The sequence below is a fragment of the Anarhichas minor genome, unplaced genomic scaffold, assembly GCF_050575085.1.
Source record: "Anarhichas minor isolate MPS153535 unplaced genomic scaffold, ASM5057508v1 ptg000024l, whole genome shotgun sequence".
Classification (NCBI taxonomy): domain Eukaryota; kingdom Metazoa; phylum Chordata; class Actinopteri; order Perciformes; family Anarhichadidae; genus Anarhichas; species Anarhichas minor.
The window spans coordinates 15200393-15217054 of record NW_027466470.1 but is presented as its reverse complement, the minus strand read 5'-3'; the positions used below and the strand labels follow the sequence as shown (position 1 = coordinate 15217054).

General features: G+C 44.7%; 1 protein-coding gene across 1 annotated transcript; it reads right to left on the bottom strand.

Annotated features, from left to right (window-relative positions):
* Window positions 1–807: 807 nt before the first annotated feature.
* Window positions 808–15734, bottom strand: nyap2b (neuronal tyrosine-phosphorylated phosphoinositide-3-kinase adaptor 2b). Its single transcript, XM_076097355.1, has 7 exons — window positions 15559–15734; window positions 10682–10992; window positions 6078–7154; window positions 3108–3219; window positions 1804–2795; window positions 1587–1690; window positions 808–1095 (listed from the first exon to the last, which is right to left on the bottom strand). Exons 1-7 carry the CDS (start codon window positions 15732–15734, stop codon window positions 808–810), a joined length of 3060 nt encoding a protein of 1019 aa, XP_075953470.1.
* Between the last annotated feature and the right edge of the window lie 928 nt (window positions 15735–16662).

The window sequence follows — 16662 nt, the reverse complement described above, 5'->3', positions numbered from 1 at the left end:
TTTCTCTGTCTGCAACATGCCGGCCAGCAGGTTTTCCTATATAACGATTCGACCGCTTCAAAAGGCTTTGACGTAGTGACTGCACCGCTTCTTACTGTAATATACAAACTGAAGCACACAAATGTTTCCTGTTTCTGTTCTAGGACCAACTGTTGTACATTCTAGAACATACTGTACTGGACCAGGCATGGAGGGCGCTGGGATCTAAAGCATGTAGACGTTAAACCCCTCAACTTACAATACAACAGTGAAAATGTAAAGTATATATAGAATTGAATAGTTCGTTCAGTTTTGTGCTTTTGCGCACAAAAGAACGAAACAGTTGGGCATAAGAAAATGATGCTACTACAGTACAAGTATTGATAGATTATGCTTTCAAATGTAAAATAACTGAAACAAAGCCGAAATAAAAAAACACCATTAGATTGCATCTACATCTACTATACATAATTTAAGTTGCTTTTTAATCCCCATCTCATTTAGAAAATATCTATTCATGAAATATCTATACTACTAATTATATTACAAGAATCCAGTCACAGGAAATAGAAAAATATCAAATATCACCAGTGATGATAAGAAAACATGACAACCTGAACGAGCAGAAATATTGCTATGGTAACCACCATTGTCCTTTGACATCAGCGAGTATCATCCCCCTGGCACTCTTATTGGCTGTCCTGATGCCCCTGGTGTCGCTGGGAAGAATCAGCACAGCTCAGAGGAGAGAGGGAGTGGGTAACTGGGGGGTAGGGTGGGGGGGGGGGAGGTTGCGTGGCAGGGAGGTGCAAGTGTGTGTGGTTACTCTCAGATGGCCGTGTCCCAGAATACAGTTTTCTGTGTAGGGTAAGGGGGAGGACGGATCTTTTTGGCCCCGCTGCTTTTCCCCCAGCCCGGGAGCACAGGTGCACTTTCTTGCTTGCACTGACTCCGCTCCTGGTGCCTCTCCTCGTTCCTGTCCGGAGGAGGAGGCCTCTCCAGAGATCTCTGCAGGTGTGGATGTTGCCTGGAGCGGATCTCCATGCAGAGGGTGCGCTTCCTCTCGATCTGGTCCAGCATGGTGGTGTCTCCACAGATCCACGGCATCTGGGGCATCTGAGGGGCAAAGTCCATGCATTAAGTGAGCCAGCACAGCTTGACTTCAAAGTTAGTTGTGCACGTTAAAGCCCCTAAAACATGTATTTCTCTATTACATGATATATTTATTCATGACTAAATAAGCAACAATCAAAGTAAAAATTTTAGATATTATTTATTGAGAGTTTAACACTTCAAAACTGCTTCATCGAAGGCTCTGTGGGTGTAGTTTGATCAGATCTGATTGACAATAAACAAACAATCCATCACATGTCATCACATTCGGATTTAAAGTTAACTAAATCCTAATTGGTGCACACAAGGACATCACTTTTTCGTAAATGTACCCAGCCAGTGAGAACAGCAATTACAGAAATGTCTGGTGAAATTGAGAACTGTTTCTAGGACTCCATTATTACTCGGAGTACGGAACTGACTGAGGAAATATGTTTTCAGGGGCAATAACGGGTTAAACATATAAGTGAAGAAAAACAAGCAAATCTGCATACCTGACTGTGATGCGTCTCTGCTGCTTTCCTTTGTGGAGTTCCCATTGGGGAGGGGTTAGCGGGCATAGAAGGTGAGCGGCCATACTTAGGTGCTACTTTCAGATCTGCAAAGGGAGGAGAAACCACACGTCTGACACACAATACTTTTTGCCCCACATATAAAGAACATATGAACAATTCTAGATTTTTCCTATGAATGTGATGCTTTAACCCTCACCATGTGCCGTTCCCGTGGTCAATGGCGGGCTACCTGATGATCTCCCGTGGTGAGTGGGCGTCGTGGTGGATGAATGCTGCCCTGACACTGTGCTGCCGTTCCTCTCTTGTGCTTTTGATTGGTCCGTGCTGTGATTGGCCCTGTTATCTCGTCTGGGCGTGCCATCTGATCTGTGTCCTCGTTCTTTACTGTCACACCTGTACTCCATCGCAGACGGGCTCTTGGTGGTTTTGGCATCATAATGATGCTGCTCCGAGCCATTCGGACTTCGGTCTTTGCTGTCCCGTCTCACCTCGAGTCCAGTTCTCCTCAGATCTTTGCTGTCCTGTCTGGGCAGAGGAGGAGGAGGGAGTTCTCCACCGTTGTGGCAGCTCCAATCTCTCCCTTCATGCTTGGACTCAGAGCCGTAGCTAACCCTGTCCTTGCAGTTGCTGTTTCTGGATGTTTCTTGTCGGGGAATGATCTCTGGTGGCTGGTCTATTCTACCTTCGTGTCTATGCTCAGCGTCATTTCTTGCTCTCTCTTTGACATCCTGTTGGGGTAACAGATCAGGACGGTGGTCTTTGCTGTCGTGCCTAAATTCTGCTCCGGTTCTAGCTCTGTCTTTGCCCTCTGATCGGGGGAGAAGCTCAGGTGGCCTGTCTCTGCTTTCATGCTTTGAGTCCACACCGTTCCTGGCTCTCTCTTTGCTATCCTGTCGTGGTAGGAGCTCAGGTGGCTGATCCAGCAGTCTCTCTCTGCTTTCGTGTCGACCGTCTACACCGTTTTTTGCCCTTTCCATGCTGTCTTGTCTTTGTAACAGCTCAGGTGGCTGATCTAGCAGTCTGTCTTTGCTGTCCAGCCTCACCAAAGGTTCCATTCCTTGTCCCCCGCCTCGATCTTTGCTATCTCTCCTTAGCATCAGATCACCATTGCTAAGCCCTCTGTCCTTGGAGTCTCTTCTTATCAATGGGATGGGCTCTACACTGCTGCAGCCCTGGTCCCTGCTATCCCTGCAAACAGGTGGCGCATCTGCACCGCTATAAGTACGGTCTTTACTGTTGCGTCTGTTGGGAAGGGGCTCTACATTGCTGCTCCGTCTTTCTTTATCTTTGTCTCTGTCTTTGTCTCTGTCTTTTACTCTGTCTTTGTCTCTGTCTTTGTCTCTGTCTTTGTCTCTGTCTTTTACTCTGTCCTTTACTCTGTCTTTGTCTCTGTCCTTTACTCTGTCTTTGTCTCTGTCTTTGTCTCTGTCTCTGTCTTTGTCTTTGTCTCTGTCTCTGTCTTTGTCTTTGTCTTTGTCTTTGTCTCTCCGGTGAGAAGACTCTTTGCTGTGGCGCTCCTTGGAGTCTCGCTTGGACTCCTTGCTGTGACCGTGGCTGTGGCGCTCCTTGCCCTCACGCTTGGACTCGCTGTGAGACTTGCTTTTGGACTCGGCTGTAAAAAAAACAAAAAAAAAACATGATATATATATACACATGATTGTACCATCCAAGCTTATTCTGCTGCAATTGATAACGCACTGGAAATAAATTGTTTAAATGCATGTGTCAATTACATATTTTGGGGGAATATTATGTTTTTCTGTTTCAAGTTTCTGCACTACCATCATATATCCTCTAGGTGTCACTCACTCCTCACTGCACTGAGGCAGCTGCAGAAATTATGAAGTTAGATGAGTCAATATGTGGGCTGACAGGCATTAGAGTTGCATTCGTCTTGGTATATTTTAATAAACACTATTATTATCTATTCTACATTTTTTTTCAGTTCAATCGATTAAAATTAAATTTTTTTATTTATTTTTTATTTAATTAAATTTATTGTATTTTTTCATTGTATTTTTCTCTCACCTGCAAAATCTACAAAATAATAACAGTACCATAAAATAACAATGGTTACCAATATGAAACATATTTTAAAACATTAACATTGGATGTCTCTGTGTTTAACCTTTTTGCACAAACCAGATTGTGTGCGCTGACTCTTCTTTAGCATACACATAATATTTCAGTATGTGTGCATTAAAAATGCTAATATAGAGCTGCATGTGTGTCACCAATTCAAGCCTCAATAAAGACATTATAGATCATCACTGCACAAATAAAAATATATGTGCATGATTGATTTCCATGTGGGCTGTGCCTCTATATGGTTTCTATACGGGCTTAAACATGGGCTTTAACATACAGTACCATGTCAAATTCTCCCTTATCACACCCATCCCTTGTCATGTTATGCGTGTCACATGGCTTTTTAGTGTGTGTATGAGAGGGAGTGTGGCGATTAACCAGTTGGTAAGTGGGTCAGACTAGCTGTTGCTGCGTCTTTTGCCTCCTCAGTAAGCAAGAGAAAGGAAAAATAAATCAGCCTCCATTCATTGTTCTAGGTTTGTATGCTCATTACACCGTGTGTGCTCGCAGCCAGTCACAGAGCAACACAAACAACCTGTCAGTCCTGTAGCCCCGTGTGTTGGTTGAACACAGGTGTCGGGATTAAGAAATTCAAAATTTAAAAGACCTGCGAGCACAGCCCACCCTTGATCTATAGAAAGCATATGCAAACTGTTTACCAACCACATGGGGCTCGAGAACAAAATACTGTCAAAGTGCTCATTGGTTGGACATTACTGGGACTTGAATGCACCCATTTACAATCTAGCCATCACTTAATGTAAGCCAGTAATTCGACAGATACAGTATAATCAAGACATTGCACAGAAAGCACAGGATTAAACAACAAATGCGCACTAATTGGCACATGCACACCAACTGGAAGAAGTCAAAATAGCAAGACATCATAAATTGCCTCAGCTTCCACAATCCCCATCTGCACAGCTGCCACAGCTCCCTGATTGGCTCAATCGTGACTAGAGTATGTGCTGATTGGACAGAAAAGAGAATCTGAAATCCTCTGATCAGGTGCAGATTTGAGTTCAGAGCCATAGCTATGCCACTGCTTATTGCTTGGTTGTAGACCGTCGTGGCCTGAGCTGTGATTGGCTGCATTACTCATGAGGAGGGAATCTGCAAATAAGAAACGGGGATTTCTCCTCCTTCCACTGTTGCTATGTTGTAGTTGCTAAGAGCGTTGAGTGAAGATGGATGTGTGGACTCTTTGTAGTTCTTTTATGATTTATGTTCAAAATGCGCTTTAATACATACACAATACAGCATTTGATTTTTTAAATTCTTTCACATTGTATAGCTCAGCTCTGAAGAGTTATATGTCGACTAAAGGGTTACATTTCATGTTAAACCTCACTCTAAAGCGTTACATGCTCTATATAAATGTATTTGTCATCAAATATACTATATATGAACTGCACTATACTTCACTATACTTCATGCATTATGGAAACACCCTCTTGCTTATTTAGTTTTGTTTAATGCCTGCAGTCATATACCTTTTTTAATATACAGTCATTTTCAAAATATTTAACATGGTTATTTTAACAAAAGAAAATAACAGTTGCATTATGAATGAGAACGTTAATTTGCGACTGATCATATGATAAAGTTAGCTTGAGTGGGTTTCTTCATCTTTTTGTAAACTTTTAGCAACTTGTGCACTTATGTCATAACAAGCAAATAATGTTTGCCTTGCATTCATTTTGCCGTAGTTTTGAGTGTGGCATGGCTATCTGTATTTAAACATGTTGTTTACATATTTAAAAGTAATGCTGCCTGATGGCCTAATGCCATGAGTAGGTTTGAGGGACCTGCTGTCCGCTTTAGTCTCTAATCCCCTTAGATTAAATCATACGATCTGTATCAGACTTGGCTAGCTGGGCCTAGATTAATGGAGGGCTGCACAGAGTGGCATGGACGTCATGCGTGGTACTGTATAAGTGGTGCATTCTCTGCACAGCCTCCTAATTTTGCAGGGTTAAACATGTGAATGCAAAACAGGGATGAATTACACCGATTAGGGAACTGAAGACTACTTATTTTTATTCGCTCCAGAGTTTACTGCAGCCAAAGCATTTAGACACTGACACCTTCCATGTCGTCCATAAACACTCTGGGATGTTACTCCTGCTCTCCCCATTGTTATTCGGAGACTTTGCAGCTCCTCTCTAATGTTGCTGGGGTTGTTTTCTCATCAACTCTCTTAACTAGGCCCTCTTACGAAACATACAGGCCAGGGTAAGATTCGTAAAAAGGAGATGCAGTTATAAGCTGTCAACACACTTCCAGGATCAAAGAGACACAAATAAACATGGACACATGTTTTCGTGCCCTTTGTTTGAGCTACGTTCCAAAATGAGGAGACAAATGTGTGAAATGACTCACTCTCTCCAGGCTCTTTAGACTTCCTGCCGCTGGCATTTTTCTTCAGCATGTTCCTGCCTGTCGTGAACAGGTTGGTGAGTTCGTCCAGCGGACTGGTGGGTGTCCGTGAACGCCCTGTCGACACATTCTGCATGGAGCCATGGAGTCGGCCCCCACCGTCTTGAGGTGGCGAGCCTTTGCCGTGAGGGGTGGCGGAGGCACTCCGCGGCAGACCACCGGGGAATGGCATGGGAGCATCGAAGGGAGGCGTACGCATGAGGCTGAGAGGGGTGAGACAGCGGCCCATGCTGACTGGCGACGGGCAAGCGGAATGGCTGCGCTGATAGGAGGATGAGGAGGAGGATTTGTAGAGGGTAGAGGGCAGAGGTGGCGCAGAGGAGCGGCCGGAGACGGTGAGGGTCGGGGTGGCAGTGAGCTCCCTGCGGATGTGTGCAGAGGAAGGTGGCTCGCTGGAGGATGTTGGAGATTTGCTGTAGGACTGGTTCTCCATCATGGGCAGTTTGGTTACGTCGAGAGGGGTAAGGGGAGACTCGTCTGAGTTCGGCGAGCACTGGGCCGGCGACGGTGGGAACACCAGCAGCGGAGGCCGATGGGTGAGTAAATTGGGGAAGGGTGCAGGAATGTCACAGAGCGGAATGTTTCGTGGGGTGGAGCAGCGGCTGAGAGGTTCAGGTTCATAGGGTGCCGGGGTGGGGCACGCGGAGCGACACCCCACAGGGTCGGTGCGGTACTCCATATCGTCCAGAGCTGGGTACTTCATCTCCTCGTACACGGACTCTCCCGGCTCCTCGTCCTCACTCTTCAAGGGTTCCCGTGGGCCGATATCAATCCCGCCCATCTCGATGTAGACAGGTTCGTCTTCACAGTCGTCAGTCGGGCTCTCGTCACTCTGTGGAGGCGAGGCGTTTCGCTCGCAGGGGGAGGTGACGTGGTGGAGGGGTCTGGAGGGGCAAACCCCGTTGCCCGCGTGGCTCTTGATGTAGGACTCATCGAAGGAGACGCTCAGCTGTGTGTTGGGGTTCCTCTTAGGTTTGGGTGGCGGCACCCTCCTGCAGTCCTCACTGCATCCTTGAGCTGCTGAAGGACAGAGAGAGAAGGTCAAAACACAAATCCATTGGAAAGACTCACATTCACACGCACTACTTGACAACAGAAAGTACACTGTGCGGGCGACTGTGGCTAAGTGGAGAGCAGGGTCGTCCTTCAATCAGAGGATCGGTGGTTCGATCCCCGACTCCGTTAGCCGCTGGTCGATGTGTCCTTGAGCAAGACACTTAACCCCAAAATTGCATCCCGTAGCTGTGCCTACGGTGTATGAATGTGATAGGCAGGTGTCACTTAGACCCTACCATCAGTGGGTGAATGATGACAAGTAGTGTGAAAGCACTTTGTAGAAAGCACTCTACAAGTACAGTGCATTTACTGTATATTCATGGTTTGCTGGTTTATTAAATACAATTTTTAAAGATTATTTTTGGGGCTTTCTTTTGCGTTTAGTATAGAACAGCCAAAGGTAGGCGGGAGAGAGCTGGAGTAAGGCTTTAGTACATGGGGAGCCCGGTCCACCAGGTGAGCTACCGTGGCACCTTATCATCATTCTGACTAATATTTTGTTGAGGAATGAGACATGACAACATAATGTTGCCACATTACTCTTCCGTTGCTAACTTTCTGCACAGCTATCGTACACGAGTGAATCCTTATCATTAACATGAAGCCTGCTGCAGATTTGTGGGTCGGATGTGGGTCAACGTGTATAGATGAGAGCAATATCTTGAGTCAGATATGTGGGAATAGTTGAGGCATATGCACGTTTCTAGGTCACATATACGGCAGTGGAGCAGTATGCGAGCATAGTATTTGGGTCACACACACTGTGGAACTTCTCTCTGATTGTGGTGACGTAGCATTGCGGAGTGAATCTCTTTAGATGTGGTGCAGTGAGGCCGATGGTACAGTGTTCACGTCGACTTGATAGTACAGTGCGGTCCTAATGCTAGTTTACTCACAGCAGGCAGCGCGCTTTACAACTGAGTTGCTAACAGTGTATTTCTAGGTCAGACGCCGCGATGTTTGGATAGGAGCGTCCCTTTCTCTGATAGGCAGGGAGAGATAAGTGTGGTTAACAGCCGGACCATGTCGGAAATCTTAAAACTGCAGATTTTACACCTTCAATAATTCAGATGCCAGATGGCCCAGGCACACGCATACTTCCTGTAAGTGTATGACTCACATAAACATGCCTACACATTCAGAGCGGGAAATTAGGACAGGCATGTCCACATTTGAACACACAAACTAAAGTCAATCCTTCCAGAAAACAGGAGTCTGACTATGTAGGTGTCTGTTTTCTGTTGCATGTGAATGTATAGCTTTGCAGGACATGCTGCAGGGAATTAGATGGAGAGAAATATATATGTAGATTAGAGTCTGTTATTTAAATTGAGAATATAACTAAAGAGAAAACAATGGAAGATGTCAAGAAAATCCAGAAGGTGAAACAAAACTTTGTAACGTATCCAAGTTGATGTTGATGATGCTAAATTGAACTGAGGATGGTTCCGTTGCGCCCTCATTACCATTAATAAGGTGTTAATAGAAGATTTGGTTCAAACCAGATGTGTTTAATTTGACTGACATCCTCACATTCTTGTGTACTCTCTCGCTTTCTCTCTGTATGCATGTGCATCAATCGGTGTGTGCACACAGCAATGTTCACACAGCAGTGAAGCATTGCCACTTTTGATTCACCAAATGCATTATTACACTAACAGGTTTACACGGTGGATCTCGAGATCTGTTTCAGCACTGACGATGAATCCGTGGCTCCAAACATCTCCTACTCCCTGTCCCTTCTCCTCTCCATCTCTCTATTGCTCCCTCTTCTCTTCTCCCCCCCCCCCCCCCCCCCCCCCCCGCAGCGGATGTGTTTACCCGCAAACCCCCTCCCCCTCCCTCTCCTCCTGAAAACGAATCTAGGTCAATCGCTCCTCCTGAATGAATTCTACTCTGCCAAGCTCCTCCCCTTCCCGCTACAGCGCCAGCTACCGAGCACGCAACCCTCCCCTCGGCCAGGGACACCCCCACACTCTCACTCTGATTGGCTCCGCAGCCTCACACTTCAGCATCTCTGGAGCCCCATTGGCTCGGGCCGCTCAGCGATTGTGTGATTGGCTGGGCTGCAGGGGGTCTTGTTTCTGTGGGATGGTTGCCGTGGTGCCCAGGAAGATCTGTGTGCACATAGAGAGATCCCCACCAATCTGAGCCAGGCTGGGCGGACTCCCTAAGCATCACATTGGCAACGAAGCATCCAAAATGAAATGGAGTCAAAGGTTCCTGCAAACTCTAAATCAGAGTCACCTGCCTCCAAGACTGTTATATTCTAAATGTCAGTTTGATTTTGCATCTTGTGAGTTTTTCTCAGTGCTCAGCACATGTCCTGTCTTCAATAAAACTGTGTGTGTTTGCTACAGCAGTGATTGTATCTGTGGCTCGTTGAGGGAAACATTACTTTTGCTCAATTAATTCCGGTCCTATTCATTAAAGCTTTTACACTGAGCTGATGTACTATGATGATGCCCTCTGTTTCATCCATGGCCAAACGGGCATATTGTGTTTGTTTATTTTGCTTCAGAAAACTGACTTCAGAAATGGCTGCAGGCTGATTCTTCTGGATTTTGATCAAGGCATCTCTAAATGTTGGCCTCGGCAGTTTTAACTGGAGGGAAAATAGTTTGGCCTTTATTGGTAATAATTTGCCTTGAAGATATACATAAGTAAGTAAGTCCGTTTTAAATGAGGTCAAACAACTGTCAAGACACTTCTGCCTTCTTTAGGTGCAATGAGAACAGCTTGGACAACTGACCGTGTGACCAGCACCAACTTCTTGAATGAAGTTACTAGAGCTTTGGCTTAATATGCAGAACGTGTTACTACATTAATGATAATCAGGACATTCCTCTCAGAGAAGAGAAACTGACAGTATTAAAAAAGCCTGGGAAACCTACTGAGTGAAAGACAGCAGATATATAACACCTGATGATTACATACTATCTGATTTATCTGTGGGACGAAGGAAAATATGTATATTTGTTTATCTGACAGTAACAGGAAGTAAAAGAGCACTATGAAAAGTCCAATAAAGTTACAAATTATCCATGATCTTCCAACATTTGTTTGTGGCATCCACAATTGCTCTAGCTTGTGTATTTAAATGTTCTGGAATATGTGTAGATTGGCCCACTGTCATTCAAATACACTAAGGAAGGATTTGTCCTTGCACAATAGGCAAACCGTGTCCAGACAAGTCAGAGTGGTGCAGCACAAATCTTGTCAGACCCTTCTAATATAGCTCATTGAACTGCAGGTTATTGCATTTTTTTTATTGTTGTGTAGTGCACCACAAATGTGTTGACTTTGGTTTAACTCCATTGTACTCAAGAGCTCCTTTTTAACATCAATTTGCCACAGTGGTACTCAGAGTGAAGTATGCAGTGAATAGCTAGATGTCACGTCACTGTAGGAGGAGCAGTGTTGAGGAGGGCACTGCAGAGAGCAGCTATATATAGCGCAGCAGTTTGGTGTAAAGTGCCACCACCGCTCACCGTCACATCTCTCCCCGCGGCAGGTGGACGTGGGACTGTGGTCCACCGCCTCAGACGACATGCTCAGCTTGGTGGCCGGGTCCCTCCTGGGCTTGGGTGGGGGCTGCTTCCTAGAGGTCGGGCTTCCTACCTCCTCCTCTCCTCCACCCCCACTGCTCCCACCGCCGACAGAGTGGAGGGACTGGGAGCGCACGGAGAAGCCTTGCCCACAGGCGAGGGCATGCGGGTGGGGCATGCATTCCTGGGGGTCCGGCATTGTAATGGAGCCCATGCGTAAGTGCTTGCCTTCAGTCGCAATGTCCTCACCTGTCCTAAAAACATGAAGCAAGGAAGTGACCGAGAGAGAGAGAGAGAGAGAGAGAGAGAGAGAGAGAGAGAGAGAGAGAGAGAGAGAGAGAGGGTAGACAGGACAGGGAAAAAGTTGCAAACAATGAAACAATCTAAATTTGACTAAATATGAAGTTTTTGAGGCTAAAATATAAGAGACAACAATCTTGAAACATCATCTCCTGGAAGCTGTTCTTGTCAGAAGACAGCAAAAACAACACATGCCATACCCTGAAACACAGACTCATCATGGCATGTCTCCATTTGTGTGTGTATTTGCATTTCATTCCGTGCTTGTGGCTCAAACGATGTGAGCGCTAACTTAACAACATCAGGGTCTCTTTCAGGGCAAAGCATTGATTTGAGTTTAACTCTGGATGTGACCGACGCTGCTGACACAACAATACACATCATGACACCATGGAAGACCCTCCCCCCCCCCCCGGCGAGGACACGATCAATCCCTATAAATGGGTGATTGGCCCGAATGGAGCGTTAATGATGTCTGAGTGTTGTGTGGTAATGGGGGAAAGGAGGGCTGTGTGTGTATGAGTGTATGAGTGTGTTTGTGTGTCACAGAGTAAATGAGCTCAAGATCTGACTTTGTTTGTGTACAAAAGACGTGACAAGTATGCTATCTATACCCACTTGATATCTGCAGTTGATGTGTTTAATTGTTGTAATATCAGAGCCCCAAATGAGCTCAATGTCAATGGGATTTAAATGTTTAAACAAATGGCATGAATTTGCATGTGTGGCTTCACAAATCCCTGTCCTGTGTGAGTGTGTGCACGCACGTGGGAGTGTATATGCATGCGTGTCTTTGTGACCCCCTCAGTGTGTGACTTTGCTGACTCTGACTCCCTCCCGGCCAGCTGCTGAACAGAAGGTGCTTGGTGGGGTGGGTTCATTGGTCAGGGGCTTAACTTTGCCTAGCAACAGGGTACCCATAGAAACCAGACACAAACCAACTACCGGCGCACATAAATAATGATAAAGCAAACCTGCGCATCATGTGCACATCTTCCCACACCACAATTTGTTTAAATGCACAAGAGAAAGGTGGCTGCTGCAACACGTAGAGCCCCGTTTGCCAGTGTTATTGGGAAGAAAGCAGGTGGGGGGAAATTCAAGATAAAATTCCATGTTTAGTGGTTATTCATTGATATCATGTATAAAACTATTAGTTTTGCTATATCTTTGGGCTCATTTAGAGGTGGTATGAGTACCTGTACTAACTGCTGCATAGCTGAGACCTGTTTATTGATGGTGCAAGCCACAATTTGGAGCAAAGTTGAAAGACGTAGAAAAGAAAGTAAACCAATATCCAATTCAATGATCTCCAATATGATTGGAGATAAAAGAGTATACAAGCAACTAAAAATGAATATGAATTCAATGACAGCACACACGTTAGGTTTGTGGTTTAAATGTTATGACAGCTACAAAATATCAAAATGACTTACAATAGTATATCAAACCAGATCAATATGACCGTGATATGATTTAAGCAATGGGCAGCAAAAGAAATAGCAGTTTGGTATGTTTTGGAAAAAGAAGGAGAACTGGAGTTTCAAAATCTGAGAGAAAAATCAGATCTAAACCTAAAATGAAAAATAAGCAGTTTAAACATTCCCAATGTTTTGGTAAATTGTATGAAAAGTGCTTCAACAAAGACATTTTTCCCACATTACATTTGTGGGAAAATGGACAATATACGAGACACAAAGTTTGTCATGTTTTAATGTTATTAATGTCATTTTTTTATGTAGCAAACGTTTTTTTTCCAATTAAGATCTAATTAAAACAAATAAGTAGAAAATCTTCCAGGGCATTCAGCCACAGGTGTCAACAGTCGCTTCCTCTCATGTGTTTTTTTGGTGTGGGCATCTGCTGTGACAGCGTGCATGTACATCCCCAATCCATGGATTGTGTGTGTTGGCGGGCGGGTGTGATTGGATTATTTATAGGATATTTGCCCAGTGATTGGCTACAGACCACAGGTGCACTTGGACCAGTTGGAGTTGAGTTGTCGTCGGGCAGCTCTTTCTCTCTCTCTCTCACTGTGACACCATGCGACAGGACGACCAACGTCACAGAAACAAACAAACACTAAAGGAGATCTTGAGGGTGGAGAACAAAAGATTTTGATCTGTGAATACGCCCATGTGTGCACAAAGAGAAAGCAGTCGTTTAGAATTTGCATGCATATGTAAATATAAGTAAATTTAAGGTGTGTGGTTCGTGTCTGTGTGTGTGTGTTCAGGAATACGCTTGCACGTTTAAGCAAATTTGTGGACGTCTGTCTGTGTGTGTGTGTGTGTGTGTGTGTGTGTGTGTGTGTGTGTGTGCATGACTGTGTGAGTAACTTCTGCTGATGAAATACAATAACAGAAAACCCAGAGTGAGAAAGCAGCAGGCAGGAAGACCCGCCTCACTCAAACCTAACGTGCAGATCTGATTGGCCTATGGCTGTTCCAGCTGTCACCAGGCAGAACACATCTCCTGTAACTGAGCTCACATTTAATCTCTCTCTAACAGGTTTTTTTTTCTAAACCCTCCCCCCCCCCCCCTCACACATTTGCTCTAACAAGCTCTTTCACCCTCACACAATCACAGAGGCCATTTGTTCTACCCCTCTCACAAACTAATACATGATATTTTCCCGTGTCCATGCACGCACATGCACACATGAATCCTCGCACACACTCTCACTCCCAGTCAGTTACTGTAAAAATGGGTCGTCTCATTGACCTACTTATAGGCCTCATGAAAAATCCAGTTATTTTTTTAGACTTTTTCCTCCAGTGACTGTGTATTAATATTTTAGGTTTTTGGCAACAGCTGAGAGACAGTGGAAGCAGGACAGTAGATGCCACTTTCCTCAGGCGTCTCCATGTCCAGTTTACCAATTGCAGGCCTGCATTAGACTGCTAATGACAACGGAAGCGGGGACATTTTGCTGGCAAGTGATAAAAGAAAGTCCAGGATAGATTTTGGAGTGGTTTTCACTCTAACTTAGCTGTCTATCTCATTCCTAAGGGATACAGCTGAGTTCTAACTCAGCTTTGAGTGATTTACAGTACGTATACTCCACAATGCACTGTTTACGGAACACTTACAGTGGCAGCAGAGAAACCGCTCTTTTTTGAATCACGGAACCCATTGACAGAAATGTGACAGGGTTCAAAGTGTTCCTGAATAAACCAGTGAAGAAGAACCACAATGCACAGCCCTCAACACCACATCAATGTAATCAGCTGCTAAAACACTTTGTACCGTGTCTGACAGAATGGAGATGATGTTTTAGATTCCATGACAACACTGGACAGCATTTCCCATAAGCCTTTCCACTGCACGCTGATCATCATTAGATTCATTATTTGTTCACAAAGCGGTGAACACGTGTTTCTCTACTACTTTATGATTGTTCGCTCACAGATAAAATATGCATCCACTGGATTAATATCTTCTGTAAATTCCTGAAAATTCTACCTGTTCAGATGTCATCAGTCCTAAAATGTAATTAAAAGGGCTATTATTCCATGTCAGAGCACCGAACCAACCAGCAGATTAAGAACTCACGTTCATTGCTCTGGAAGCAAAGCTCAAATCACTGTTAACTACTGAACATTTTTAAAACAAAACAATATTTAAAAATAATTAGTCAACAGAGTGATTTGTGGTGTGATTTCACACTGCTCACAAGTTTTTGGAGAGGAGGAACAAAGCAACACGGATGTCCACGTCCTTCCCACAAACACATTTCAAGCCCCTTCTGTGATGTCCCGCTATCCTCCCAATGACTCTGTGACTCAGTGCTCCTTACTCTACCCCACAACACAAGCACAGTCCACATGCTAGTCACGTTGCGAGTGTGTGCCATTTATTTGCACAAGTTTCGGCATGCCACACCCACACACACACACAGCGGTGTTGCTGCGCACAGCTGTAACTGCTTGCTCATCACAACATGTGAAACAGGGTGCATCGGCACAAGCGACTAATTTCCTCAAACTATATGGGGTGTTACAGCAACTTCTTGTCGATGATAGAACTTACCACGCGGTCGGAAAAATGTTCTTCCTAAAACAGGATAGTTAGGTTTACTTAAATCGCAGCAGCACAACCAGAAGTAACGTCACATGTCGTGTTCCCATCCTAACACACTTATATATCCCAGCCCATCCCAGCCCTTTCCTAATTCTAAACGCTCTTCGTCTCAAAAATGGAGCAGCGACAACCTCCATCCAAGGACAAGTCTAAAAGTGAAAAATTAATTATCCTCTAAAGATCATGGGGCACGCCGTTCCACACTGGCAACCCCCAAAATATAGCAACCTGCCATTGCCACAGGGACCCTCTGGCCACTTGTCCCAATTCCTTACAACCTCTTCCTGAAGTGAACCCAGTGACGTTCCTGCGTTCACAGAGAGTAATCCCACTGGTGAGCTGCAGCTATGAAATTTACAGGATATCTCCTAAATATCTGACGGATATCTGACACAACCTTTGTCAAGGAGCTCTTTATCAGTTTGTTTTCTTCCTACCTCCGTATGGCTTCCTCCTGTTTTCTCTTCTTGTCGTTTGTCTCCTGCAGGAATGTCCTATTTCTCTCATTCCTGGCGTGGTCCAAGTTCTGAGCTACCAGGCCGTTGTAGGCTCTCAGCCCATTCTCCTCAACATACTGGAAAAAACGGAGAGTTTCCTCCTCTTTGGAGCTCATCATTCTTCAAGTGTTTCCACAGCATTCTAATAAAGACATTCATTGAAAATGTTAGCGATAGTTGTTTGCCTTAAGTAGATATACACACAAAATACTACTAGTATTATGGACTACTAGGGCATCATACATGAGTATGGTCTGAATGTAAAAACAGGCATGCTGTTATGTCAGCAATCACTCTCTTAACCTTCCTTTCTCAAAGTCAGCCTTAGTGAGATGAAAACCGACAGAGCAGGATTGCATCAGCACTATACTAACGTCACACATTTGAGTTTGTGTGATATTGCTGTTGTTTTTAATGCCCCCTGACTGTTGCCGTGGAGTTCATCGCCTATGAAAGATTCATAGACTTGCATCATGTGTCCGCAAGAGGAAAAATGTTTTTCCCGGGAGGGTTTGCAACAGCTTTCTCGATTGTTTATTGTGCACATATACATACACATACTTTCACACACAAAAGCTCACATGCACATGTAAATATGCAAGCAGTCAGAGGACTCACTATCCGGCTACAGCTACTCATAACCGTCAGATCCAGTCTTCTTGTTGGCCGTGGATCGGTAGCGGCTGTTCATTTTCTCAGTTGTGTTTGCACGTTTTTCTGGCTCAAATCACTGGCTTCAACCAAGTGAGCATCTGAATGAAACTGAAAAAGGGGCTTTCATCCTCTGCTGTTGCAGTTGTGTGCTGGGCTCAGATGTGAAAATCTAGCACTCCTGGGACCAACCGCACAGATTAAACAAACCACTCTCACTAGACTGTGATGAATATGCGGACATCATCGTCAGTCCTATGTTTTAAGATCTAAAATTAGTCCCTGCTGCCTTTTGATTCCGTAAAAAGACTATTACTGACGGCATCATTGTCATAAGGGAGGGTGTGGATGTTTCTGTGAGGAAAAGGACTCTTCAATGAAACATCCACATTG